A 25,744-nucleotide genomic window follows, 5' to 3' on the forward strand; every position below is an offset into this window, starting at 1 on the left:
ACAGGGGCACCTGGCTGGCTGGCTCAGTGAATGGAGCGTGTGACCCTTGATCTCTCGGGGTTGTGGGTTCGAGCCCCACGCTGAGTGTTGCTAAAAATAAAATCTTAACAACAACAACAACAACAAAAGACAGTTGGACAGTTTCTTAAAAGACAGTTCGGGGGTTTCTAAAGAGAGTCTTAACCCTACAAGCCAGCGATTGCACTCCTAGGTTTTTGTCCACATGACTTAAAAAGTATGTTCACACGAAACCCGTACACAAATGTTTCAGTAGCTTTATTCATAACTGCCCCAGATTGGAAGCAACCCAGATGTCTTTCAGTAGGTGAATGGATCGACACCGTGGGACGACATTTCAGCGGTTACAAGAAGTGAGCTACGAAGGCGCAAAGACATAGAGGTACCTTCACTGTAAATTGGGAAGTTGGAAGAAGCCGGTCTAAAAAGACGGCAACCGTATGACCTTCTGGAAAAGGCACAATTACAGTGATAGTACACAGAGTGGTGGTTCTGGGTGCGGGTGGAGCACGGCAGGGCGAATCGCGGCAGCACTGATTTGTAGGGCGGTGACCCTCTGTCTGGATGATACTGTAACTGTGGATCAACAACACGGATTTGTCCACACTCACAACCGTACAACACAGAGTGTAGAACCATGACGTAAATCACGGGCTTCGGTTGACGATGATGGGTCAACACTGGTTCAGCGGTTATAACAAATGCAGACGGGTTGGTCGCTCGCTGATCACACATCAGATGCTCCGGTGGCTCCGATGGGATAGCACACATCTAGAACACCTCCATCGCTGCGGGACATACCGTTAGACAGGGATGGTCTGGCCCAGCGATGGCGTCCCGGAGAGCCCCGAGGAGGCCCGTGCCCCTCAAAAGAGAGCCCAGCCACGGTGCACGTGAGGCTTCGGGACTCCCCTGGCCTGTCGGGCACAGAGGGATGGGGGAGGGGATCCGAGGCCGGGGAGGCAGGTGGCAGAGTGGCAGGAGAGCTCCTGATCCCCAAACCCGAGGGGAGAGAAAGCGGCCTGACCTTGAGGCTTCGGTCCTGGGGACTCAGAAGAGGGGCGGGGGTGTTTGCGAGCAGCCCTGTGGACCAAGGCGAGCCGGGCTCGGGGAGAGCTCCGTGTGCTGCAGCGTCTCAGCAGGTCACCGGGCAGTGCTGGCCCCTCTGCCCACCCTGCCGCCGGTGTCTGTGGGGCTTCCGTCCGGCTTCAGTCCCCAGGGGGCTGCGAGGCGCCGTGCATCACAACAGGGATCCGGTAGAACCTGAGACCCTGCGGCGGCCTGAAGACAGACGGAGACTCTTGGGGCCGCACAACCCTCCCCCCCCCCCCCCAGCGCCGGCTGGGCTGGGTCACCTGGCTCTGTGCCCGCCCACCGGGGACCCGAGAGAAGAGGGGGCTGTGATAACGGCCACGCTCTTGGATAGAGCAAGGGCCTCCTCTCCTGAAGGCTCGGGTCCAAAGTTTCTCACCCACCTTGTAGGGAGGACACCTTGTGCTTGGCGCGTGCCTCTACGTTCTGTCCTCAGAGGAGCGTATGTCCTATGCCAACCCGAGTGACACTGTCCCCTCAAAGGAGCTCCCCATCTAGGGCACCTTGGGAACCTGACTCCAGCAATTCAAGGGGCAGTGACATTTGCAGGGTGGGTGGAAGGACCCGGATGGGACTCCTGCCTGCCGCGGGGACGCCCCCCGCCCGGTGTCGTCCCGGTGGGGGCAGCGTCCGCCTCCTGCCCATCAGGCAGCCGGCAGTCGCACCAGATTCAAGCCCCTTCCCGCCGCTCTCGCAAACCACACGGGGGAGAGGCCTCCTGTGTGCGGAGGCCGGCGGAGTGGCCTCGCCTCCGAGGGAGGCCCCGAGTTTGGCGCCACAGAGGCTCACACGGGCCCCGGCCGTGGAGGGGCTGAAGCTGGCGTCCACACCCTCCGGCCCGGGGTCCCCCTCCGACAGTGGTGCTGGAGAAGGGAAACGCGGTGCCAGCACGGAACCGCCTCGGCCACTCGGATGGTAGCGAGGGGGAACCTCTCTGGCCACGTGGAGAAGCGCTCCGGGGAAACATACAGGGAAAGACGGAAAACTTGGCTCCTGTTTGAAGTTCACAAAGATGGAAAAGGGACGGACGTGCAAATGGCACGAGCAGACCGCAAGGGCGTGTGAGGACTGGGGCGGCGGTCCCTCCTCCCGCTTCTTGTCTGTGGGCCTTGGAACGTCCGTCCGTGCTCATCAGCACGCCCTCCTCCTCGAGAGGGAGAGAGGAAAGAAAATACAGGGAATCTGCAAGTTACTTCGAATGGTTTCTTCCGAACGGAGAGCCGCTTTGGCCTCTGGAGGCGCGAGACATAATTAGTGGGTTGGTGAGTCTGTTTTAAAACAGGAAACCTCCCCCCCCCCCCCCCCCCCCCGTCACGGCTCTCATGCCTTCGCCCCTTCCCACACACACCTCTGCCCCACGCCCTTCCCCCAAAGGTCTGGGGTTTTCTCTTCTCGTGGCTCTACCGCGTAGGCCTCCGTCAGCCCGTGTGCGTGTGTGTGTGTGTGGTGTCTGGAGAGACAGTACTGAGCTGCCAGGGCCCCGCCAGGCCCGGCAGGTGTGGGGCTCGTCGGGTATCGAATCGCCTTCCGCGGACGCTTTACAGTAAGCACTTACTTCCGTGTTACGGAGCACCGATTCTGAGCCCGCCGTCAGGCTGGGTGTGGACGGGGCCGCGCACAGCACGACAGTCCAGTCCTGCGGACAGAGCGCAGGGCCAGCCCGGGCACGCGGCGCCCTGCCCTGCAGCCCCAGCACCCCGGAACCGGCCAGGGCCCAGAACCCAGCTGGAACTGTCCCCTCCTTTCCCCTCCCTGGAACCTACCTGGGGGTGACAGCCAGGAGGCCGGGCAAGGCCGAGCCCCTGACACCTCGGGGCCTCGTCTGCTTTGGACCCTCCTGTCCCGGGATCCCCTCCCTCCGAGAGCAGGACAGCCTCCCTGGCTCTGTGCTCACTGCGCCATTCCCCAGGGAGCCCCGAGGACGCCTTGTGACATCACCCCCGCTGCTGACTCACAGCCCCTTTCAGCTGTGTCCCTTGAGTGGTTACAGCAGACACTGCCTGAATCTGCCCTAACACACTCTGCCTTCCGCCTTCCTCTTCTGTTCCCCTCCCTCCCCCTCCCCCTCCCTCCTTCTCCCCTCCCTTTTCCTTCTCCTCTTCCTCCCCACTCCCTTCCCCTCCCCCTCCTCTCCCCCTCCTCCCCCTCCCCCACCCGCTCCTCCTCTCTGCTTCCATCAGTCACTCATAGTTTTAATACTCTGCCCTAACTGCATGTTATTTGGTCCACACTTTACCACAGACCTTGTTGGAAAGGCAGAGCTGTCTTAGAGGTGATGACCCGGCAGGGGGGCCGGGAGGATGCGACACGGGACTGGCTGTGGACAGACGCGGGCCTTGAACCATGAAGATCACTGAGGCTGATCCAGGGAGGAGCACAGCAGACCAGAGGAGAAGCTGGCCGAGACCCTGCAGGCAGAGGGGTCGTGACTTATTTACAGGCCTTTCTGCCTGTTTGTCATTATTATTCATTAAAAAATGTGTTGCAGGGACACTTAGGTGGCTCAGTCGGTTAGGCATCTATGCTTGGTTTCGGCTCAGGTCATGATCTCAGGGCTCGTGAGTTCTAGCCCCATGTTGGGCTCTATGCTGACAGCACGGAGCCTCTTTGGGATCCTCTCTTGTTCTCTCTTTCTGTGTCTCTCTCTGTCTCTCTCAAAATAAAGAAAAATAAAAACTTTAAAAAATGTTTTTGAAGGAAAAGGGCTATTTTTACAAACCTTGGGATGGATCTACAACTTTTTTTAAACATTTATCTATTATCAAGAGACAGAGAGACAGCATGAGCATGGGAGGGGCAGAGAGAGAGAGGGAGACACAGAATCCGAAGCAGGCTCCAGGCTCCAAGCTGTCAGCACAGAGCCCGATGCGGGGCTCCAACTCACGAACCTTGAGATCATGACCTGAGCCGAAGTCAGATGCCCAACCGACTGAGCCACCCAGGTGCCCCAGCCTTTTTTTTTTTTTTTTTTTTTTTTTTTAATTTTTTTTTTTTCAACGTTTATTTGTTTTTGGGACAGAGAGAGACAGAGCATGAATGGGGGAGGGGCAGAGAGAGAGGGAGATACAGAATCGGAAACAGGCTCCAGGCTCTGAGCCATCAGCCCAGAGCCCGACGCGGGGCTCGAACTCATGGACCGCGAGATCGTGACCTGGCTGAAGTCGGACGCCCAACCGACTGCGCCACCCAGGCGCCCCTTTTTTTTTTTTTTTTTAAAGTAGGCTCCACGTGGCACCCAATGCAGGGCTTGAACTCACAACCCTCAGATCAAGAGTGAGATGCTTAACCGACTGAGCCACCCGGGGGCCCCTGGTTCTGCAACCTTTCAATGTTCTCCACGAGTAATTTCTAGGATTTTGGCCTAAATTTGTTTTCAAGTGTATTTTCAGTCAGCTGTACCTGTGTAGCCATTAATTCGTTAACATTTCCCCCCAATAACGGACACACAACATTGGGTCCCTTCAAGGTGCGCAATGTGGTGACTGATACGGTAGTAAGTTGCAAAATGATTACCACCATAGCGTTTAGCTACCCCATCCATCCGGCCACATCACTACCGTGTTCTTTTTTTTTTTTAATTTTTTTTTTTTCAACGTTTATTTATTTTTGGGACAGAGAGAGACAGAGCATGAACGGGGGAGGGGCAGAGAGAGAGGGAGACACAGAATCAGAAACAGGCTCCAGGCTTTGAGCCATCAGCCCAGAGCCCGATGCGGAGCTCGAACTCCCGGACCGTGAGATCGTGACCTGGCTGAAGTCGGATGCTTAACTGACTGCGCCACCCAGGCGCCCCACTACCGTGTTCTTTATGGTGAGGACGCCTGAGGTCTCTCCTAGCAACAGTCGAGTGGACGAGAGCAGTGTCATTAGCTGTAACCACCATGCTGTACCTTAGACCTTCAAACTTGTCAATTTTCTAAAATGAATTTTTAATTGTAGTTGACATACCGCACTAGTTTCGGACGCACAACATAGTGACTCAACACCGCATATAAATACATTGTGAAGTGCTCACCGAGGTAAGTGGCATCGCCATCTGTCACCGTATGAAGTTACTCCAATATTACTGGCTACGTTCCGCGCGGGGTACTTTTTCATCCCCGTGACGTCTTCACTGTGTAACTGGAAGTTTTTACCTCTTCGTCCCCTCCTCTATGTGATCTCGTCTCCCATCTCACTCCCCTCTCGGGCCACGGGTTTGTGCTCTGTGTTTATGAGTCTGCCTCTGTTTGGTTTGTTAGGCTTTTTAGATGCCACACACGTGAACTCATACAGCATTTGTCTGTCTCTGTCTGACTCACTTCGCTTAGCGTAATGCCCTCCAGGTCCCTCCGTGTGCTTGCAAAGGGCAGGATCTCATTCTTTTGTATGGCTGATATTGCACATTGTGTGTGTGTGTGTGTGTGTGTGTGTGTGTGCGCACCACGTCTTTATCCATTCGTCTGTGGATGGACACTCGGATCGGTTCTGTATCTTGGCTGTTGTAAATAATGCCGTAAACATAGGGGTGCGTGTGTCTTTTTCGTATTAATTCATTAGCTTTCCACTCTAATGTAAGAATTCCAAAGCAAATCAACCCAAAGTCTGTGTCTCCAGTATTGGTTTCTGTATTGATAAGTGTTGCGCAGCCTATGCTTTCATAAGTTTAACTTTTTTTAAAGTTCATTTATTTTTGAGACAGAGCGCACAGGTGCTCGTGCCCAAGTGGGGGAGGGGCAGAGAGAGGGAGACCCAGAATTCGCAGCAGGTTCCGGGTCCCCCCCCCCCATCATGTCCTGAGCTGAACTCAGTCCCTCGACCCACTGAGCCACAGGTTTCTAAGAAATCTGCATCTATATTATAAACTTATTTTTAATCAGTGATGACCGCTTTTATAGTTGTGGTCCCTCCTTTTTTGTTTGTCTCCTTCATAAAGGGAAGCAGAACTCACTAACCGAGGAATGCTAACGTTCCGGCTGGGTGGGAAAATACCGGGTTGATGACCACGTGTGTGCCAGGCATCCCCTGACTGCCATGGAAATGTCGGAGGAGGCATGATTCTTACCCCTGTTTTGCAGATGAGCCAACTGAGGCCCGAGTTGAACCTGCTGCAGGCTGAACAGAGCCAGAGGCGGGACTCAAGTCTCCCTGCACTCAGCTGTGCGCTGCCCCCTGCACTGGAGGGGTCCCGGTGCACCCCCACTCCGTCCCCCTCTCTGCGCGCTCTCTCTAGCGCGTGCGCGCGGGGTCCCTGTGCGCCGGGCACGAGCGCGCACGGGCCCTCGCCGCGCAGAGCCCTGCACGGGCAGGGGCGGCGGGCGTCCACGCGGCCCTGGCAGATGAGTCTGAGTAACTTGCCCGAGGTCGGACGGCTGGTCACGGCGTCTGAAAGTCGGAACGTGAAGTGTGCAGGTGAGCTGCGCTCTTAGACGTAGTTCTCGTCGTTGTGAGTCTTGGGGAGGCGCGCCTGACCCTGTGGTCCACAGGGTGGACGTGTCACCGCCGACGGGTCACAGGGCTCTGGCCGGACTCCCCGAGCCCGCGGGCCCTCCGGGGGGGTCCGGGGGGGACGTAGGGCTGGGGTCTCTAGGCAGGGACCCAAGTCTCCGGGGCGGGGCTCTGCGGAGGGGCGGGGCTGGGGAGGGCGAGAGCCGGGGCGGGGGCGGAGGGGCGGAAGAGCGCGCTGCGGGTCCCCGCGGCTTCTCCCTGACCTCTCGGGCTGGGGGCAGGGGGCAGGGGGCGGAGCCAGGAGCGGGGCCGGGAGTGGAGCAACGGGGGCGGAACTGGGGGGTGGTGTGGGGGTGGGGCCGCGGAGCTGAGCCTCAGACCGTGCAGGAGGGGGAGGAGCCTCGGAGGCGGAGGCGGGGTGGAACGATGGGGGCGGAGCGTCGGGGGCGAGCCTCGGACGGGTGGGGGTGGAGCCAGGGGTGGGGCCGCGGGGGCGGAGCCAGGGACGTAGCCCTGGGGCCAGGCGCTGAGCCACGAGGGGCGCGATCCGGCCGGACCCAGCCGAGTGCAGCTCGCCGCCCTGCTCCCTGCTGGCCAGCATGTCCTTCGTCCCTGTGGCCGAGGATTCTGACTTCCCCATCCAAAACCTGCCCTACGGCGTCTTTTCCACCCCAGACAACGTGAGCTGCTGCACTTGGCTTCCGGGCGGGGGCCGGAGGGTGCCTACTCCGCCGGGACCCGTGCCCCAACCCCCCCCCCCCCCGCCACCAGTGGCCGGCAGCGCCGACCAGGCGGGACGCCGGCCGGTCGTCCTCTTCTGGACGCGCTCCGCGGAGCCCTCCCCCTCCCCGGGGTCACTGGGGCCCGCGGTTCCCCTGCTGAGCGCGCTCCGCGGAGGCTCCCGGGTGACTGGTGTAGGAGAAGTGAGATAGGGGCGGGGGGGGGGAGGCTTTTGGGCTGTCTCTTGAGGAGCAGTGGTGCCGAGGGTATGTGGGTCCGAACCCCACTTTCTAGATGTGCGCGTTGTTGGACCTGGCGGCCGCGGTTTCTGCAGATTTGTATGAGGATTAAATGCGAATTGAAACAGAACATAGGACTGTCGTTCCCAGGCCAGCAGATCAAGTTCGATCGTTGTTACCGAGGGGTCATCCTGCTTCCTCCAGAGTTCCTGGGGTTTGTTTCCTGCCCCCAGGGCACCGCGTTAGGGCCCCAGCTCCCCCCGCAGGTTAACAGGGCGCTAGAGGGTGAGCTGGCCCGCGCGCGGCCTTTGGGATCTGGGATGTTGGGGGACTTTGCCTCCAGCAGGAAGTCTTTGGGCTGTGGGGTGGCCTCGCCGGCGTTCCCCGGCTGGTCAGAAGAAGCCTTTTGGAGACAGGAGCTTTCGCTTAGTAAGTGTAGTCTGACCCGCAGAAAGAAATCTTTGAAAACTGGGCATTCATCAGCAAATATTTAAGGTCCCTGGGTGGGAGAAAGCAGGTTCCCTTGGATTTATTCATGGTATTTGTGGCTCGCATTTCCGCTCCCAACCTTAAAGGTCAGCCCCTGATTCGCTCTGTAAACCGTAGACCCCCGAGTCTGCTTGCCCCCACCAGTGTTCAAGAAATAATTGCAAAATGCAGCCGCTGGCAGTCCGCCCCTTCCCCCACAGCTGATCTTTGACCCCCAGGGGCCGCCCTCCTGTGGCCCTGCCTGCAGCAGGCCTGTCCTCAAGAGCCAGTGTGGTCTCACAAGGGCCAGGCCTGACTAAATGTCGCAAGAACACAAAGCTAACACTCAGTCCCCTGGAGGGACACGAATCCGGTGAGGCAGGTTAAACCTTGACCCGTGTTAGCCAGCCACACTCTGCTCTCTGCACAGCGCTGACACTTTGCCCTCCGCACGCGCCCTTGCCTTTCCTGGGAGTACAGAACAGTTAGAGACACTTGCCAGAGGCAGGACAGGTGCTTTGACTTACCTTCCCTGAGGGCTCTAGAATTCATGTCCCTTGAACCCCAGGCCCTTGCTGCTGGCACATTAGAATGTGCAGGGACAGCCCCTAAGGACGCCCGGGAGACAGAGCCCCTTCCCATGGCCCTCTGGAAAGAGCACTGTCCCTCTGGCATTCTAGAAGGTTCAGGGCGTTTGAGTGGGAACAGGCCCGGTCTGAAGCCATCCCTGCCCACGTTGCACATTCCAGGGGTCGTGCCGGCCTCGCCAGGCTGGCGTGATTGCCAAGGCACACGCCAGCGGCCAGCTCTTCGAGATTCGGGCCGAAGAGCCGTGAATTAATCCAGTCACGTTTTGTTCGTTCTTATATTCGGTAAATGCTTCAGAACCCCAACTCCGGGCCAGATGCTGGGCTGGGGGTTGGGGATCAAAGGCACACTGGACACCTCCCATGGCAAGGTGCTTGTGGATTGGTGAAACGCAAGAGGCTCTCTCTGTGAAGACAGGGATGGTGGCTTCTGGGATGTGGGCACCCAGGTAGTCTGGAGCCGATGGCCAGGTTGTTAAAGTCCCTGCAGTCCAGCTGTGCCTCTGCTCTCTCCAGCCACACCGGCTACTTTTTGGTTTCTCGAACATTCTAAGAGCATTTTTCTGCCTCAGGACCTTAGCACGTATTGTTTCTTCTGTCTCACCCGAGGAGCCCCCTGCTGCCCTCCAGCCACACCTATTATGTCACTGATCCCTATGCCGCCTTTGCTTCTGGACAGCTGGCACCAGTCCCACCTCTGTCCCCCATGCTTTGACAGCCTTAGTGTCCTGCTGGTGTGGAGTAGAGGCTTCATAAATGTTTTCGCCTGAATGAATCCCTGTCTGAGCCATAACGGGGCTCGTCATCCAAGCCCCCGGGCCTTAGCCCTGCTCACAGGGCGCTCTCTGCTCTGCTGCGCAACGAAAATCCCCGAGGGCAGGTTGAGGTTAATCCTGGGGGATAACCCAGCTGCCGGGTGAGGTGGTGAGTCCTCCTCACCAGAGACATTTACCCAGTGCCTGAGGAACTTAGCTGGAGACTTGGTCTCGATGAGGGACTTGGACCAGGCCGCCTGCTCCTTCCCCACTCCCAGGGTGTTTGATTTATGTCCATTCAGTGAACAGGATGCTTTCCTTGTCCTGTAAGGAGAGAGGATTCCAGATGCTGCCTGGGCAGAGATCTCGGGGCAACCTCAGTCCCCTGGGACACGGAGGGGGTTGGGTGCCATGCTAGGATCCAGTCCTCCGTCCCATCCGGAGGGGGACCCACGGGCTCTTAACTGGACAGATTTTTCGGGTAAAGCAGCGCGTCTGGCCGAGGCTTTCCCCGGCGCTGACCATGCCGTCTCCCCCCCAGCCGAGACCGAGGATCGGCGTGGCCATTGGCGACCAGATCCTGGACCTCAGCGTCATTAAGCACCTCTTCACCGGGCCTGTCCTCTCCAAACACCAGGATGTCTTTGATCAGGTAGGACGCTGGGACACGGCTTGTCCGGGATCTCAGGGCATTTGTGAAAACGCCACCAGGAGAATCTCTTTCCCTTCCGTTTCGGGGAAGAGATCGTGCCTTCGGAGGCGCCGGGGACGGCTCTGGTCAGCGCCTCGGTGCAGAGAGTGCCGGGTCCGCGACGCTGGGCCGGTCGCAGGCGTCTCTGGGCTGGGGCTCCCGGTAACCGTGTGAGCCCCTGCCTGTCCGCGGCCGGTGCTGACCCTCTGGGTCTGGAGACGTCGCCAGGGAGGAACGGACGGCTGGAATGGACAGACGCCTTCTGTGCGGCCCCCGGAGTGCACGTACCCGTGGGATGGACGTGACTTTACGTCCCTGTAGGTGGTCCGGGCCCTGATGGGCACCCCCCGTTCTGGGTCAGGAAGGAGGATGGTGTGTGTTGAGCGTGTGCTCCGCCCACAGCCCCCGTCCAGTCCTCACGACGGCCCAGTGCACGGAACCGGATCCCCATTAGATGGGTGGGGGTCTCCTCTGCGTGAGGCACGATTCTCCCTCGTCGCCTGGCTACGGCATCCCAGCCCTTAGGTTGCACGGTGCCTCCCTGGCTGAGAAACCCCCTCAGGACGCGAGTGGAGGGTCCGTGTGGACTGTTCCCACAGGCGGTGCTGACCGGGCAGCCCCCCCAGATAGCAGCTCCCAGGCTTTGTGGCCCGTGTGCAAACCCGCGGGGGCATGACGCCCCGTCGGGGGAGGTGACGCTCGCCCGGGCTGGAAGGGCCGCTGGCAGAGCTGAGAACAAGGCCCCGGGCCTGAGGATGCTGGAGGTGGCCGTGGGCCCCGGCTGTCCCCGTGTGACCTCCTCTCTCTGCTCTGGCATAGCCGGCTCTCAATAGCTTCATGGGCCTCGGCCAGGCCGCCTGGAGGGAGGCGAGAGAGTCCTTGCGGAATCTGCTCTCCACCAGCTGTGCCAGGCTCCGAGACGACACGGACCTTCGGAGACGGTGAGGGACACTCGGACACTGGCGGGTGGGGAGGAGGGGACGGTGTGGCGGCCAGGGCCGTTCTGAGGCAGCCTCCCCCAGCCCCTGCCTGGGCTGCGGGTCAGGGTGGCAGGGCTCTGGGCCCACCGGGATGACCCCTGTGTCCGGACTAGAGGGTCCCGGCCAGCTCAGGAGCTGCCCCCTCCTCCCTCACTCAGCCATCCCCCCTCAGCACCTTCGGTGGCCTTGTCTATCTGCCTTCCAGAGAAGGGGTAATTTAGCCCGTTTTCTGGAGGGGAAAATGGGAGCCGTGAGGAGGCCCCTTGGCTTTGGAGCAGACGGCCTGCCCAGCGTGGCCCCGGGCCAGCCTGGGGGGTGCTCGCTGGAGACTGTGAGCTGGGTTCCAGGGCTGGTTTGGGCGGCCAGAGCAGGGACCCCCTCCGTGCTTACCCGGCCCTGAAGCCCCCGATTCTGTACTGCAGGGCGTTCACGGCCCAGGCTTCTGCTGCGATGCACCTGCCAGCCGCCATAGGTGAGTGGGGTCCCCGCACCCGGAGCAGCTCTGTGGCCCACGGTGGCTGGCTGGTGCCCTGGCTGCTGCTGCGTGGTGGGGGAGGGGTCACGGACGCAGGCCGGTCTGGAGGCCGGAGCCCTGGCTGGGTGGGCGCCGGCTGCTGGGATTTACAGTTGCCCACAGGCTCCCACCCCGGCACGTCACCCTGTCCGTCCCTGAGGCTGTGGAAAGTGCTCCCACCTCACCTGTGAGTCCAGGGCCCTGGAGCGCGCCAGTTTGAGCCCCTGGCAGGGAGTGTGGCCACAGAGCGCCCCAGTTTCAATCAGACAGCAGGAGTGGGGCAGACTCTCTCAGCTGAAGCACAGGGAGGTCTCCACCCTCGCCTCCCAGCCCCGGGCGGCCGGCCTGCCGGGATTGCCTGGGCATCTGTGTGCCCGGAGGCTTCCGGAACACCGCGTCTGCCTCGATTGTTTCTGTGGCCTCCGGGAGCCTTCCTGGTGGAGAACGTCCTTCCAAAAGACAGACGCACGGTGGGTCGGGACTCACCCCCACCCGGGGGGTTGAGGGTTCAAAACAGCTGAAGTGTGCAGGGCACAGAGCTCAGGTCAGAGTCCACGTGTGGGGAGAACCCCCCACCTGCTCAGTCACGGCTCTGGGACCGGGTCCCACCTCCTTCCTGCCGCTGCTCTATCCTTTCCCTGGGCTCTTGCTCTGAGCAGCTTATCAGAGGCATGATGCACACACATGGTGCGCACGGCCCGCACCACCCCCCCCCCCGACCCCGGCCCCATAAGGTCGCAGTCTGGAGGGTTCAGTCCACGTGTGCCCTGGCGCAACCCCCTCCCCCTCCGTCCAGTCTGCAGTCCGTCCGTCTCCAGTCTTTCCTACAGGTTCTGTGGGGATGCAGTCGCACCGCACGCAAGCCCTGTGTGTGCAGTGCGACCGGCATTTCCTCCCCGTTTCTGCCATGCTTGCCCTTGTGTTGGTTTGCTTGTTTATTTTTACATTTAGTTATTTTTTGAGAGACATAGAGAAACAGCACAAGTTGGGGAGGGGCAGAGAGAGAGAGAGGGAGACACGGAATCGGAAGCAGGTTCCAGGCTCCGAGCCGTCAGCACAGAGCCCGACGCGGGGCTCGAGCCCGCGAACCGTGAGATCACGACCCGAGCCGAAGTCGGACGCCTAACCGGCTGAGCCACCCAGGCACACCCCAACGATTCGTAACTGTCCAGTTGAGAACCGCGTGGCCCCCGAAACTCGCTGCAGGAGCCTCCGGGGTGGGCGCCTCCTCTGTCCCACGCATCACGGCCCCGCTGACACCTCCCTTTCCAGCCCCTTTTAAGTGATCGTGATAGAGACTCACACAGACGTGCTGAAAACACACAAGAGGCGGAGACTATAAAATTCGTGTTTTTAATTGGTGGTGTGGGCTCTGCGCTGGGCTCCTCCCGGGGAGGTGGGGTCTTACTGCAAAATGCAGCGCTGTATTCTAAAGTGAATGCAGACGCGATTTCCTCCTCCCCTCTCCCCTCCTCCTCCCCTCCTCCCTCCCCCCTCCTCCCTCCTCCTCCCTTCCCCCTCCCTCTCACCTCCCTTCCCCTCCCCCACCTCCCTTCCCCCTCCCCCACCTCCCCTTCCTCCTCCATCGCCATCTTCTCCCTCCTCCCTTCCCTGTGCTCCTCGTCCTCTTCTGTCTCATTCTTCCTCCTCCTCGTCTTCCTCCAGAGGAGGGAGTGATCGCCCAGGGGAGAGTAGGGGGAGGGGCCTCAAAATGTTGCCGGGATTCGGACGCGGACCAGGGGAGGGGAGAGGCTGTGCAAGCAGCAGGCCCAGGTCAAGCGAAGGCCGGTGAGCCGAGTCCTGGGCTGGGGGCGGTGACACTGGAAGTCTGTCCCCCTTCCCCGGAGGGGTGTCCGTTGTCTGCGCCCGATGGTCTTGGCTCCCTGTTCCTTATTTGTTTCTCCGAGGGCAGTTCTGGAAGCAAATTGTGGATGAGGCTTGGATGTGCCCTGACTGAGCTGCTGGGGAGCACCCACGGGGCGGGGACGCGGGAGAGGCCCCTCCCTGTCCCGGGCATGCGGCCACCACTGGTGCCCACTGTGTCTCCCCTGCAGGTGACTACACGGACTTCTACTCCTCCCGCCAGCACGCCACCAACGTGGGGATCATGTTCCGGGGCAGCGAGAACGCGCTCATGCCAAACTGGTACGTCGGGCCCGAGTGCGAGAAGCGCGTTCTCCCCAGAGCTAACGAGCCCCTCTCGGGGCAGAGAGACGGGAGGGCCCCGCCGCGCCTGTGGATCAGAAGTCAGTGCCCCAGGCCCCTTGGTGTGGGGAGCACAGATGGGAGTTCTGTCCCCGAGTGTGTGAGGTCCTTCCATGCTTCTTGGCCGGTGCTGGTTCTGTGGGCACACTCGAGGCCTGGCCTCTGCACCCGGGACCCCGCCGCGTGGGAGTGTGTCTCAAGCGTGGTGGGCCCACGGCGAGAGTCACACAGGTGCTCGTGGGATCCCTGAGGCTCTGACGGCCAGCCCGAGGGCAGAGAAGCCCTGAGGGGACCAGCGGTCAGGCTGCAACCCCCCAGGTCAAGGCCACGCCCCACGGGGAACCCAGAGCTGAGATCCTTGCCCCTTTGTTCTGTGCTGTCCTCCGGAGGTGGCGGTGACTGAGGACACAGTGGCAGGCACGCCCCCTGGGTCAGCAGGCAGGGAGGGCAATGTGTGTCAGAATCAAGGTGAGGAAGGAAGAAGGAAAGAGACAGCAGGTTAACGACCCAGAGAGGTTAAGCAGCAAGGCCAGGGTCGCGGAGCCAGGCGGTGAGTCTGGGACTGCAGGTGCGCAGGGAGGGGAGACTCCGGCGGGAGCCACGGGCCACTGCCGCCGCAGGGGAGAGCAGACGGGCCTGTCGATGCGTGGCACGAGGGGGCCCCGGGCCTCCTGTTGCCGCATGTGCGAGCCCTTCATTACACAGGATGCACCTACGTCTTGTGATCGGCCCAGGCCCCACCCCTGAGCCCCTTCTCCCGGGGCAGCACGCTGCTCCGTCTTCCATAGTCTTTCACAGACATTCCTGCACTCCCCCCGCCGGCTTTTCCGGGCGGTCACCGCTCTTTCGTTAATTTGGAAGAATGTTTCACGTTTAATAGAAATTAGCCCTTCGCCGCGTCGTGCGCTGTGTTTTCTCCCGACGTGGCGTCTTTCTCCTGTGCTTTGTCAGTATAGCACTTCGACGTTTTTATAAAGCCAAACACGTGTATTGTTTTTATAAAATTTTTATTTTGGAGAGAGTGCATGCGTGTGAGAGCAGCTAGAGGGGCAGAGAGAGAGAGACAGAGGGAGAGAATCTTAAGTAGGCTCCACACTCAGAGTGGAGCCCGATGTGGGGCTTGCTCCCATGACCGTGGCATCCGGGCTTGAGCTGAAGTCAAGAGTTGGACGCTTAACCGACTGAGCCCCCGGGAGCCCTGTTTCCTCCCATGTTAATGCTGAGCGGTGTTCGTGGTACGGACACTTAGCAATTCCTTTTGAGTTTTGTTTGTTTTTTAAGCTTATTTATTCTGAGACCGCGAGTGAGCAGGGGAGGGGCAGAGGGAGAGGGAGAGAGAGAGAATCCCAAGCAGGCTCCCTGCTGTCAGCACAGAGCCCCTTGCGCGGCCTGGACTCAAGAACCGTGAGATCACGACCTGAGCCGAAACCAGGCGTCAGATGCCGAACCCACTGCGCCACCCAGGCGCCCCGCGGGTTTCGACTGCTTTTTGTTTTTAGCTTGCAAACTGTAGAAGTGACCTTGACCGCGTGTCACGGTAACCTCCTTCCGCCGTCTTCCGCAGGCTGCACTTGCCAGTGGGTTACCACGGCCGAGCTTCCTCCGTCGTGGTGTCAGGCACGCCGATCCGAAGGCCCACGGGGCAGATGAGACCCGACGACGGTAAGTGACCCTCACGGGTCCCCGCTCTGTGTCCCCACACGGCGGGTCCCGTGGCCCAGCACGTACAACAGCCCGTCCCTTCTGGTGTCTTGCAGCTAAGCCCCCCGTCTTTGGCCCCTGCAAGCTCCTGGATATGGAGCTGGAGATGGTGAGCGGGGTGCTTCCTGGGCGCGGCTTGTGCCCGGCGTTGGGGCGGGAGTGCTCCCGGGGAGGGCCCTCCACCCTCCACAAGCTCTGTGTCTGCGAGCTCTCCTACTTTCTAAAAGCGAACCGGTAACTTCCAGACCAGTACTCGCGGGGCCCGCAGGGGTCACTTGGGACCCACGCGGAGCGGGAAGGAGTTCGAGGCCCCATGGTGTGTTCCCTGCGGGGGCTGGACGGGGCCACACTCTGCCTTCTGCTCAGCCCCTGCTGTACGCGGGTGGCGTTCTCACCACGTAAGGCCACGCTGTTTTGCATCTTTGTGCTTTTTTGGGGTGCTTTCGCTGTTTAAAACCCCCCTCGGGTGCAGTGCTCGCGTCAGTGAGCACAGAGACAGCATGTGCGGGCGCTCAGCGCTCGTGTTAGTGAGTCAGCGGGAGACGTTCGATGGGGTGACCTCACACAGAAACACACGCAAGGCGAGGTGAGATTCGGACCGGTTGGTGTGAGTGCGACCGGAGGCCCGGCATTTTCCACGGGAGCGGTGGGTCTGCATCTGCTCATGCAGTGTGAGTGTGGACTTCGTGGATGTGATCACTGCACGCGGCACCTGGAGGCTCAGGCCGCCGAGCATCAGACTCGGCTTCGGCCCAGGTCGCGATCTGTCAGGTGGGGAGATCGAGCCCTGCAGCGGGCCCTGCGCTGACAGTGTGGGGCCTGCTTGGGATGCTCTCCCCCTGTCTGCCTCTCCCCTGCTCGCCCTCTCTCTCTCTCTCTCTCTCTCTCTCTCTCTCTCTCTCATAAATAAATCTAAAACAGAAATTAATACAAAAAGAATATAAACCCTATGCGTAGCAAGAATCAACTACACTTCTCAGCTCCCCTGAGGTTGTGCCCGGGCCCATGTGATCTCAGAACCGGGGTGACTTCAGGGCTGCACGTTTTTTTTACCCTAAACTCTTTATCTTGAGGTAATTGTAGAGTGACGTGCGGTTGTGAGCAGTTATACAGGGAGACCCCGACCCCCTGCACACGCTGTCCCCCGCGTGGCCATCCCACAGCATCACCCCCAGGACACGGACATTGACTCTGGGTTCCCTTGCGCTGCAGGGCTGTGCGTTTGACAGGGATGAGGAACTCGGAAGTCCCCGAGGTGAGGGGACAGGCAGGAGATGCCAGGCTGGAGGAGGACTCTGGCTGCAGGGCAGTGTGTTAGGCCAGCGGGTCGTGGAGAGCCAGGCCCCGCCCCCCTCCCCCCCCCCCCCCCCCGTGATGGGGGCGCACGGGCAGATGGCGGGGGCTCCCCGTGGTGGTTTTAGGTGAGGCCTCTGGGAGCGCTGAGTGTCTCCTCATGGCAGGTGGAGGAGAAAGGGTTGGGGGCCCCCTGGTAAGGTGGGGGCAGGCTGGAGCCCCCATCTCTCTAGTTCTGCTCTGCGATGTCTTGGGGTTCCGTCCAGAGGAAGGAATGTGTGTCCGCTTGCAAAGAGCCCCCAGTCCCAGCAAGGCCTTCCCAGCCAGCCCTCTGCCTCCTGCAAGGGGGCGCCACGTGGACCCCAAGAGGGGGTCTGCCGGCCTGAGGCACCGGCACAGGGCCCCCCGCAGGCAGATGGGCCCCGTGTTGGGGGTTGACCGCAGGTGGACCAGAGGAAAGGAACCAGTGTGTGGAAAGACGGCCGGGGGTGGGGGGGGCACAGATTTCCTCCACTCGATGGGGATCAGGTCCTATACAAATTGGTGCCCTTGGTTTGTTTTTTTTTTTTTTTGTCCTAAATCTTGATAAAAGAAGTTGCAACGTTCAGACACGCAGAACAAATAAAGCTGTGGCTCGGGTTTTACGAAGGTCGTAGCTGATGCCGTGTGCTTTTGACGGCCGTTGCCCCGTCTCGGTATCCAGCTGGTTCCTGCACACGTTCTTGGTGATGCTGTTCTCGGGGGGGGGGGGGGGGGGGGCGTGGCGGGGGGTGTGGGGGGGGGTACCCCATCTGGCTCTCTCCTCGGCTGCATTATGGAGGCAGGTTTTGGACTTTTCTTGACATGAGTGCCCACCCAGAAGTGTCTCTTCCGCAGCCTCACACAGCTGTCAGATCGCAGCACATGGGGTGTGTGCAGGGGTGCTGAGGGAGGGGCGGGGCAGGGCGGGCCTGGAGGCCTCTGTCTCTGTTCCAGCAAGGGTGGGTTTGTGGAAATACCTGACCTTTGCCTCCAGGCAAGTGAGGGGCAGCAGGGGGCCGATGCTGACCGCCTTCTTTCTTCGCAGGCTTTCTTCGTAGGCCCCGGGAACAACTTGGGAGAGCCGATCCCCATCTCCAGGGCCCACGAGCACATTTTTGGGATGGTCCTCATGAACGACTGGAGCGGTAATCACAGGGGTGGGCGTCCTGAGGCCGGGCCCCCTGCGAGCACTCTGCCCTGGGGAGCACTCCGCCCTGGGGAGCACTCCGCCCTGGGTGAAGACTAGATGTCAGGGAGGCAGTCACCGGGCCTGATGGTTCCCGGGTCTGGTGCAGGTCGGGTGGGGGGGGGGGGGTGTGGCCTGGGTTCCACGCAGACTTTTCAGCTCTGAGCCCTTGGGCAGGTACCTCCCCCCTCTGATCGTTTTCTTGTGAGTTCAGTAGGAACAAGGCTGACCTCTTGGCTAACCCTTGTGAGCACTTATGGGCTGGGCCCCGTGCCGAATCCCTGCAGGGTGCTGGTGACACAGTTATTCCCATGCCGCGGGCGAGGAGGTCGGGCTGAGATTTTGAACCGAAGCAGCCCAGCATCCAGCCACTCTCAGCCCCTGGGCTGTGTGCCAGAGACCCCAGAAGCGTCTGCCTCCCATGTGGATGACGAGTTTCTAGCCCCTTCGGGGTGGGGGGACGGCCCACCTGCCCTTGGGTCAGCCTGCCTCTTGCTGTGACTCGGCACAGTGACCTGGGCACCGAATGCTGCTGTCCCCGGCCGTGGGCAGCCTGGCTGGGGCCCGTGCACCGCGGAGGAGGGAAGCTCACCGTGAGGCCCCGGAGCCTCTGTGAGCCCGGCTCGGCCCTTCTCTCGCAGCTCGAGACATCCAGAAGTGGGAGTACGTCCCCCTTGGGCCGTTCCTGGGGAAGAGTTTCGGCACGACCATCTCTCCGTGGGTGGTGCCCATGGACGCCCTCCTGCCCTTTGCCGTGCCCAACCCGGAGCAGGTGAGCTCACCTCTGCAGCGGCTCCAGAGCCAGGCCCCTCCACCCGAGGCCACGGGCACACCCGGCATCGAGACCCCGGAGGGAAGCTCTGTGCCCCCGGCCTGCCCGCGTGTGACCTCAGGCAGGCCGGGCACCGCTCCTTCTGCCTGTGCTTTCCCTGCCCCCCGCACAGTTCTTGTGTGGCCTTCAGAATCCTCTGGGGCCGGGGGGACCGGCCAGCTGGCAGAAGAAGGGGTCCTGGCCGGGGCCACCACCTCGCACAACTCCCCGGGTCGCAGAGTTCTGTTCTGTGGGACGGCGCCCCCTGGATCCCCCCTGATAGGATGCAGCCTGGAGCCCGGCAACAGGGGGCTCACTTCGCAGGCCCCCACCCCACCTCCGCCAGCCGCCCGCAGGAACGCCCTGTGACCTGTCCAGCGGCCCCTACTCTTACCCAGGGCTCTCCTCCCACCGACTTCCATGTCTCCCCAAGGCCTGCGATGCTCAGGTGCACACGGCCCTTTGCCGTTCCCCCATCACTGACCCCCGGCCTCCCCCTGCTGGGGCTCTCGCACCCACCCTGTCCCCCACCCTCCACCCCCCACCCCCCGCGCTCACGTCTGCTGTGCTAAAAGCAAGCTTGGGGTCTTTCCCTGTGAGCAGATTCCTCGCGATGGGGATTCGCCCCATCCGTCATTTTTCCTCTCTGAGACTGGCTCTCCCCACCTGGGTGAGCCCCCGACGCCTGCCCCCTTCCCTGGCGGGACCCCCTGACTGCCCGCCAGGCCACACCCCTCCCGTGCCTCCCAGTCACGTGAGATCTCGGGCTCCCCCTGCGCAAACACCTTCGCAGGGTCTTCATAACTCTGGCTACTCCCGCCTGCTGTTTCTTGGATGTTTTCCTGTAAAGCAGCTCCTGTTTTTAAACTCAAATGTATTTAGACAAGACAGGGATGGTGTTTTTGTTTTAGATTTTTTTTTTTTTTCTCTATGTCCTACTGGCGTCACCAGCCACCAAGTTCATCATAAAAAAAAAAAACACACACATAACCATTAAAGTCATCCCAGATTATCTCGTGTGTCGCGCTTCAGGAAAACACCGTGCTGGGCTGATGTGCGGACTCGTGGCCTGGCCCTCGGCGGCCTCCACCCGCATCCTGCACCAACGGGGCGCCCCTCTCGGCCGCTGCTGCCCCAGCCTCCCCCGCTGGCCTTGTCTTGTTCCCCATCTCTGGCCCCCCCCCCCCACACCCCCACCCCCTGCTCCACTCCCTGGCTTTCTGGGGCATCCCTGATCCGACCCCTGCACCTTCGACCTGCGGATGTTCCCGCCTCGGCTGCGTTTCCCAGGGCCCGGCACATGTGACCACCAGTGTCCCTGCCGTCCAGGAACAGTCCTACGTCAGCCCCCTTGTGCCTGGGGAGCTGGTCTGCTGGGGGCCCCGCCTGGGCCCGCGCAGCCCCTCAACCAGCAGCCCTCTGCGCTCTGCTCTGCCCTCACAGGACCCTAAGCCCCTGCCGTATCTCCGCCACGACCGGCCCTACACGTTCGACATCAACCTCTCTGTCACCCTGAAAGGTACGCTCGGAGACTGTGTCCAGGTGGGGGGCAGAGGGTGGCTGGTGAGAGGGTGTCTCCCACTGCAGCCTTAGAGCCCCATGGGGGTCTTGCAAAGGAAAGGGGGAAGGGACACCCCGCCTGCAAAGCATGCCACACTGGGCCCACAGGACGTTGGTGACGTATTGCTGAGCTCTCGACTGTTAGGGCCAGAAAGCACGGAGTCTGGGACCTGCCTCCTCTGTCTGAGTCCCCTCTCCAGCACCGCCCCCCCACCGCAGCCAGGGTCACCCCAGCCTCCACTCACACACCACTGGTGACCCCTCCCTCATGCCTGTCGGGAAGCCTGGCTCCGCTCCCTGCGGCCACACACCCTGTCCCCTGCACCCTACCCCGAGTCAGCCCCGAGAGCCTCGCAGACGGCCCGGGGCCCACGGCCCACAACCCCCGGTGGCTCTATGGCTCAGCTCCGAGGGCCAGTAGAGCGTTAGTGTAAAGAGCCTGGCCCTGCAGACCATGGCTCTGCTTAGCTGTGGGACTCTGGGCAAGGGGCTGAACCCGTCTGGGCCTCAGTCTGTCATCCGTAAAATGGGACAGTGATGGCATTGACTGGACCGCGTGGTCGTGAGGGTAAAGGACGTGGTGTCGTGCAAAGGTTTAGAAGAGAGCCGGTACCAGGGAAGAGGCCGGTGTCACCTCCGTTCCTGATGGGGGACCTTGGAGGCCCCCAAGGGGAGGGTTTGCCCAGGGACCAACACAGACCCCGGGCCGCGCCCTTCCTGGATCGCTCTCCTCCTCTTAACCTATGTACGCGCGCCGGGCCCTGCTGTCCGGCCAGCTGCAGCGTCTCCGCCCCTGACAGAGGTGCTTCCCGGCAGCAGGCTGTGTCCTGCAGGAGGGGACGGCACTGTTACCCACAGGAGCAGGACGCTCCCCAGAGGGAGGAGTTGTAGGAAGGGCTCACGGCTGCCGTAGCGCCCGCTGCAAAACCGCCCCAGCCAGTCCCACTCTTCTGTGGTAGACTTTGGGAAACTGAGGCTCAGAGAGGAAAGGCACTTAGGGGGCTGATGGCAAGGCTGAGAGGAAAACCCAGGGCTGTCGGTCCCGGGCTAGTCTCCTACCCACGGACCCTCTCTGGGGCCCGTTTCTGTCTTCCCTTCATCTGTCCAGAAACATCCCGGGGAGAGCCCGGTTGGGGAGGGGACGGGGTTATCAAGAAGGCGGTGTCGGGAGATGTAGAAAGACCTAGAAGGGGAGGACTGAGCCCAGGGATCGTTTCCCAGGCCCCCTCCCCCCTGCAGTCCCGAAGGTGCCGTCGTGACGGTCCCTGTCGGGATCTGCGGGACGCGTGTGGGCGGGAGCAGGCGTGGGGGCCCTGACCTGCTCTGTGCAGCCGCGGGCGGGAAGCCAGGGCCCGGGCCTCGGACGGAGTAAGGCGCTTCCTTGTTGCCAACCCTGTCGAGGAACCGAGCAGCAAAGCCCGGCGCCTTGCGTGCAGGAGGTGTTTAATAACTGCTGGTGCAGTAGGTCGTCGAGCAGCACCCTGCCCGTCCCTGGAGGAGTCCGCCGGGGACAGACGGCCCCGCTGTCCACAGGGCCCCGGGGGGCGTGGCACACAGGTTTCAACACGCGCACCGCCTCCGGCTGATGGCGTCTGTGCAGGTGTCGCGGCTCCGATGGCCGCCGGCTCACTGCTTCCCCGGCTCTGTGGTGAAATCGTGGCCGACAATGGCAGGCGTAGGCCACAGAACAATCTACCTTACAAATGCCTTCCCCCCCGCCCCCCCATTAATGGAGTGAGGGCCCTTTGTCAGTGCTCCTTGTTTCCAACAGGAGAAGGAATGAGCCAGGCAGCCACCATATGCAGGTCCAACTTTAAGGTAAGCCTTAAAACCTGGGGGGGGGGGGGGGGTGCTGCTTCCTGGACCTTCGGGAAAGAGGGCCGTCCTGCCGGCAGGAACAGGAGGATCGCGTCCGTCCTGGGATGCGGTCGTGGCGCAGTGCGTGGGCCTGTTTCTAAAGAGGCCGCAGAGACCACCCCCCACCGGATGCGTGCATAGATGTGACCAGTGATGTTCTCAGGGGACAGCAGATGTTCCCACGAGGGTCTAGCCTCTGGCTTCTTCGGTCCTGTCGGGGGCGGATGGGTCCAAGTCACTTTTTTTTTTTTTTTCTTCTTTTCAAGTAAACTAATTTGAGCCCAACACACAGGGAGGAAAATGCAGATTCTAAGTGCATAGCTCAGTTAGTTTCACCAAGTCAACATCCCCCTGCGCCTGCACCCAGACCGGAATGGCAGCGTCTCAGCTGCCCCTGCTGTCCCCTCCTGTCACATCGTCGCCACCCCCCTACCCCCACCAGGGTGATCTCTCTTCTGACTTCTGTTGCCGTACGTCAAGTTGGTCTGCTTTTTATAGAAATGGAATCATACAATGTGTGTTCTCCCTCAGGCTTCTCTAACGTGGCAGGTGTATGATTGTTGAAGTGGTGGTTCGTTATCTCATTTCGTAAAATGTTCTACTCTTTTTTTTTTTTAATTTTTTTTTTTTTCAACGTTTATTTTTGGGACAGAGAGAGACAGAGCATGAACGGGGGAGGGGCAGAGAGAGAGGGAGACACAGAATCGGAAACAGGCCCCAGGCTCTGAGCCATCAGCCCAGAGCCCGACGCGGGGCTCGAACTCACGGACCGCGAGATCGTGACCTGGCTGAAGTCGGACGCTCAACCGACTGCGCCACCCAGGCGCCCAAAAATGTTCTACTCTTGACAGACGTGTGGGTTGTTTCCGTTCGGGGCCAGTATAGAGCTACTGCGAACATTCTAGAACATTCTGGTCCGCAGGACGTGTGGGTTGTTTCCGTTCGGGGCCAGGACAGAGCTACTGCGAACATTCTAGAGCATTCTGGTCCACGGGACTTGTGGGTTTCCGTTCAGGACCAGGACAGAGCTACTGCGAACATTCTAGAGCATTCTGGTCCGCGGGACGTGTGGGTTTCCGTTCGGGGCCAGGACAGAGCTACTGCGAACATTCTAGAGCATTCTGGTCCGCGGGACGTGTGGGTTGTTTCCGTTCGGGGCCAGGACAGAGCTACTGCGAACATTCTAGAGCATTCTGGTCCGCGGGACGTGTGGGTTGTTTCCGATCGGGGCCAGGACAGAGCTACTGCGAACATTCTAGAGCATTCTGGTCCGCGGGACGTGTGGGTTGTTTCCGTTCGGGGCCAGGACAGAGCTACTGCGAACATTCTAGAGCATTCTGGTCCGCGGGACGTGTGGGTTGCTTCTGTTCGGGGCTAGTACAGAGCTACGGTGAACAGTCTAGGCCACATCTCTTGGTGCACACACGGGCACTTTTCAGTTGGGCGTGTATCCAGAAATACACTTGCTGGGTCACAGAGCACGTGTATCTGTACACTCAGCCTAGAAGCTCTTCCAGACAGTTCCCCAGAGCGCTTGTGCCAGTCCCTGCTCACGCTAGCAGCAGGTAAGCATTTTGGCTGCTCGGCCGCTCCCCGCTGGCCGACAGGCGCCGCCGTGTGCCTTTTCCTGTAGTCCGTGAGGGTGCAGGGGTCAGTTTGCATCTCCCTGAGGGGTAGTGTGGCTGGGCACCTTTTCTGGTGTTTGCTGAACCAACGTATTCCCGTCTGCTCTAGTGTCCTTTTGAATTGGACATTGTCATGGGCTCCTTATGCTGAGGAAAGATCAGGGGGCCTTCTTGGGGGGACTCCTGGGTTCAAGCCCATTTCTAAGTTTTCCTTCGCCAGAAGTGTCAGGTCTGAGAAGCTGTGGGCTTGCACTGTGTCTGAGCACCTTGGTGGCCACATGGTTCCCCCCGTCCGCCCCGTCCCCAGCGGAGTCCCCCCACCCCGGTGCTCCTTTGTTCCCGGGCTCTCCCTGGCATCCTGTTCGAATCATTCTGCTCCATTGCCCATGTCTGCTTCGGGGCCCAGGGGGGCGGGGAGGTGGGGGGCAGTGCAAGCAAGGCCTGCTCACAGGAAGCCTCTGCTGTGATGAGGTCCTAAACCCTGCCAACTCAGGATTCAGGGGCATTTGCAGGGCAGCATGTAATTGAGGACAGATGAGCAGGTTGCAGACTGAGGGTGTGAGTGGGGAGAAGGTCTGCCTTCTTGGGGACGTGTGAAGGAGCAGAGGAGCCAAAGCTGTAGCCAGTGCTCAGCTGGGGTGGGGGGGAAACCTGGGCGGCTCAGCTGGGGTGGGGGGGGGCAACCTGGGCGGCTCAGCTGGGGTGGGGGGGGGCAACCTGGGCGGCTCAGCTGGGGTGGGGGGGGGGCAACCTGGGCGGCTCAGCTGGGGTGGGGGAGGCAACCTGGGCGGCTCAGCTGGGGTGGGGGGGGCAACCTGGGCGGCTCAGCTGGGGTGGGGGGGGCAACCTGGGCGGCTCAGCTGGGGTGGGGGGGGCAACCTGGGCGGCTCAGCTGGGGTGGGGGGGCAACCTGGGCGGCTCAGCTGGGGTGGGGGGGGCAACCTGGGTGGCTCAGCTGGGGTGGGGGGGCCTGGGTGGCTCCGGGAGGACAGCTTATGCTGCTGCCAGCCATTCGGGGCACTGGGAGAACACCTAGGGAGGATGTCTGCCTTGAGTGGCTGTGGGCTGCCAGCCGGAGGCTGGGGTGAGCCACCTTTCCTGTCCCCCTGTGTCCCCACCCTCAGTACATGTACTGGACGATGCTCCAGCAGCTGACCCACCACTCTGTCAATGGCTGCAACCTTCGGCCAGGGGACCTCTTGGCTTCTGGAACCATCAGCGGGCCGGTGAGTCTCCGAGGACCTTCGGTCCTGCCCCTGTGGCCGGGCGGTCCCACGAGGCAGGGGCTCGTAGGCTCTGTTAGGCGTCCACTCTGCAGCCGACACGCTCACCACATGCGAGGCTTTCTTCCCTTTTGTGTTGTGAAGGAGCCCGAAAGCTTTGGCTCCTTGTTGGAGCTGTCCTGGAGGGGAACGAAGGCCATCGACCTGGGGAACGGACAGACCAGGAAGTTTCTGCTGGACGGGGATGAAGTCATCATAACAGGTGAGGGCGGCCAGGCCTCGCGGGCTCCGTCCGACTTCTCTTGTCCGCGTGCCCCGTTGTGAGCGTGTGGTGCTCCAGGCTGGCCGAAGAGCCATCTGTCCTCCCTCGTCCCCCAGTCTGGCGTCCCCGGGCCCGCGTCTGCGTGTTCTGACCTCCCGCCTCCACCGGCCTTGGCCTTGGCTACCCAGGACTTTAAACCGCAGTCTCCACAGGGGGGACGCTCTGGAATGCGGTGACTGCCCTGGGATGGGAAGGTCACCACCCTCACCTCTGCATGGTGCAAGCCGTCCCCCCACCCCTCGCTTCCCTGGATCATTTCCTCTGCTTCGGTTCGGGTGTGAGATGGGTGGGACCCCCTGAAGCTCCGCTGGCAGAGACACCCCTGGTGTCAGGCCCAGCTCGCTGCCTGGGGCTGCTCCTGTGTCCCCGGGCTTGCTCCTCTGCGGGGTGAGACTGTGTGCCTGGGTGGGCTGGCAGGTGCAGCGTGCTGGGCAGGGGACAGCTTCCCA

General features: G+C 61.1%; 1 protein-coding gene and 1 long non-coding RNA gene across 4 annotated transcripts in view; one reads left to right on the forward strand and one right to left on the reverse strand.

Annotated features, from left to right (window-relative positions):
- Positions 1-261: 261 nt before the first annotated feature.
- Positions 262-3,198, reverse strand: LOC123584422. The gene is made up of 2 exons (XR_006705409.1): positions 1,494-3,198; positions 262-1,299 (listed from the first exon to the last, which is right to left on the reverse strand). It is a non-coding gene; the product is annotated as an uncharacterized LOC123584422 (long non-coding RNA).
- A 3,820-nt stretch (positions 3,199-7,018) lies between these two features.
- The window catches only part of FAH (fumarylacetoacetate hydrolase), a 35,174-nt gene continuing 16,448 nt past the window's right edge, over positions 7,019-25,744 (forward strand). For 2 of the 3 annotated variants that reach the window (XM_045452245.1, XM_045452246.1), the window contains exons 1-13: positions 7,034-7,217; positions 9,848-9,958; positions 10,817-10,938; positions 11,400-11,449; positions 13,546-13,636; positions 15,261-15,358; positions 15,454-15,506; positions 17,757-17,856; positions 18,539-18,669; positions 20,152-20,227; positions 22,040-22,086; positions 24,875-24,976; positions 25,118-25,235. In XM_045452245.1, the coding sequence (XP_045308201.1) occupies positions 7,137-7,217; positions 9,848-9,958; positions 10,817-10,938; positions 11,400-11,449; positions 13,546-13,636; positions 15,261-15,358; positions 15,454-15,506; positions 17,757-17,856; positions 18,539-18,669; positions 20,152-20,227; positions 22,040-22,086; positions 24,875-24,976; positions 25,118-25,235 (1,180 nt within the window). In that variant the 5' untranslated portion in view covers positions 7,034-7,136. Of the gene's footprint in view, positions 7,218-9,847; positions 9,959-10,816; positions 10,939-11,399; positions 11,450-13,545; positions 13,637-15,260; positions 15,359-15,453; positions 15,507-17,756; positions 17,857-18,538; positions 18,670-20,151; positions 20,228-22,039; positions 22,087-24,874; positions 24,977-25,117; positions 25,236-25,744 lie in introns of all 3 variants that reach the window. The other variant, XM_045452244.1, reaches the window with a different exon arrangement.

This window comes from Leopardus geoffroyi, chromosome B3 (genome assembly GCF_018350155.1).
Source record: "Leopardus geoffroyi isolate Oge1 chromosome B3, O.geoffroyi_Oge1_pat1.0, whole genome shotgun sequence".
Classification (NCBI taxonomy): domain Eukaryota; kingdom Metazoa; phylum Chordata; class Mammalia; order Carnivora; family Felidae; genus Leopardus; species Leopardus geoffroyi.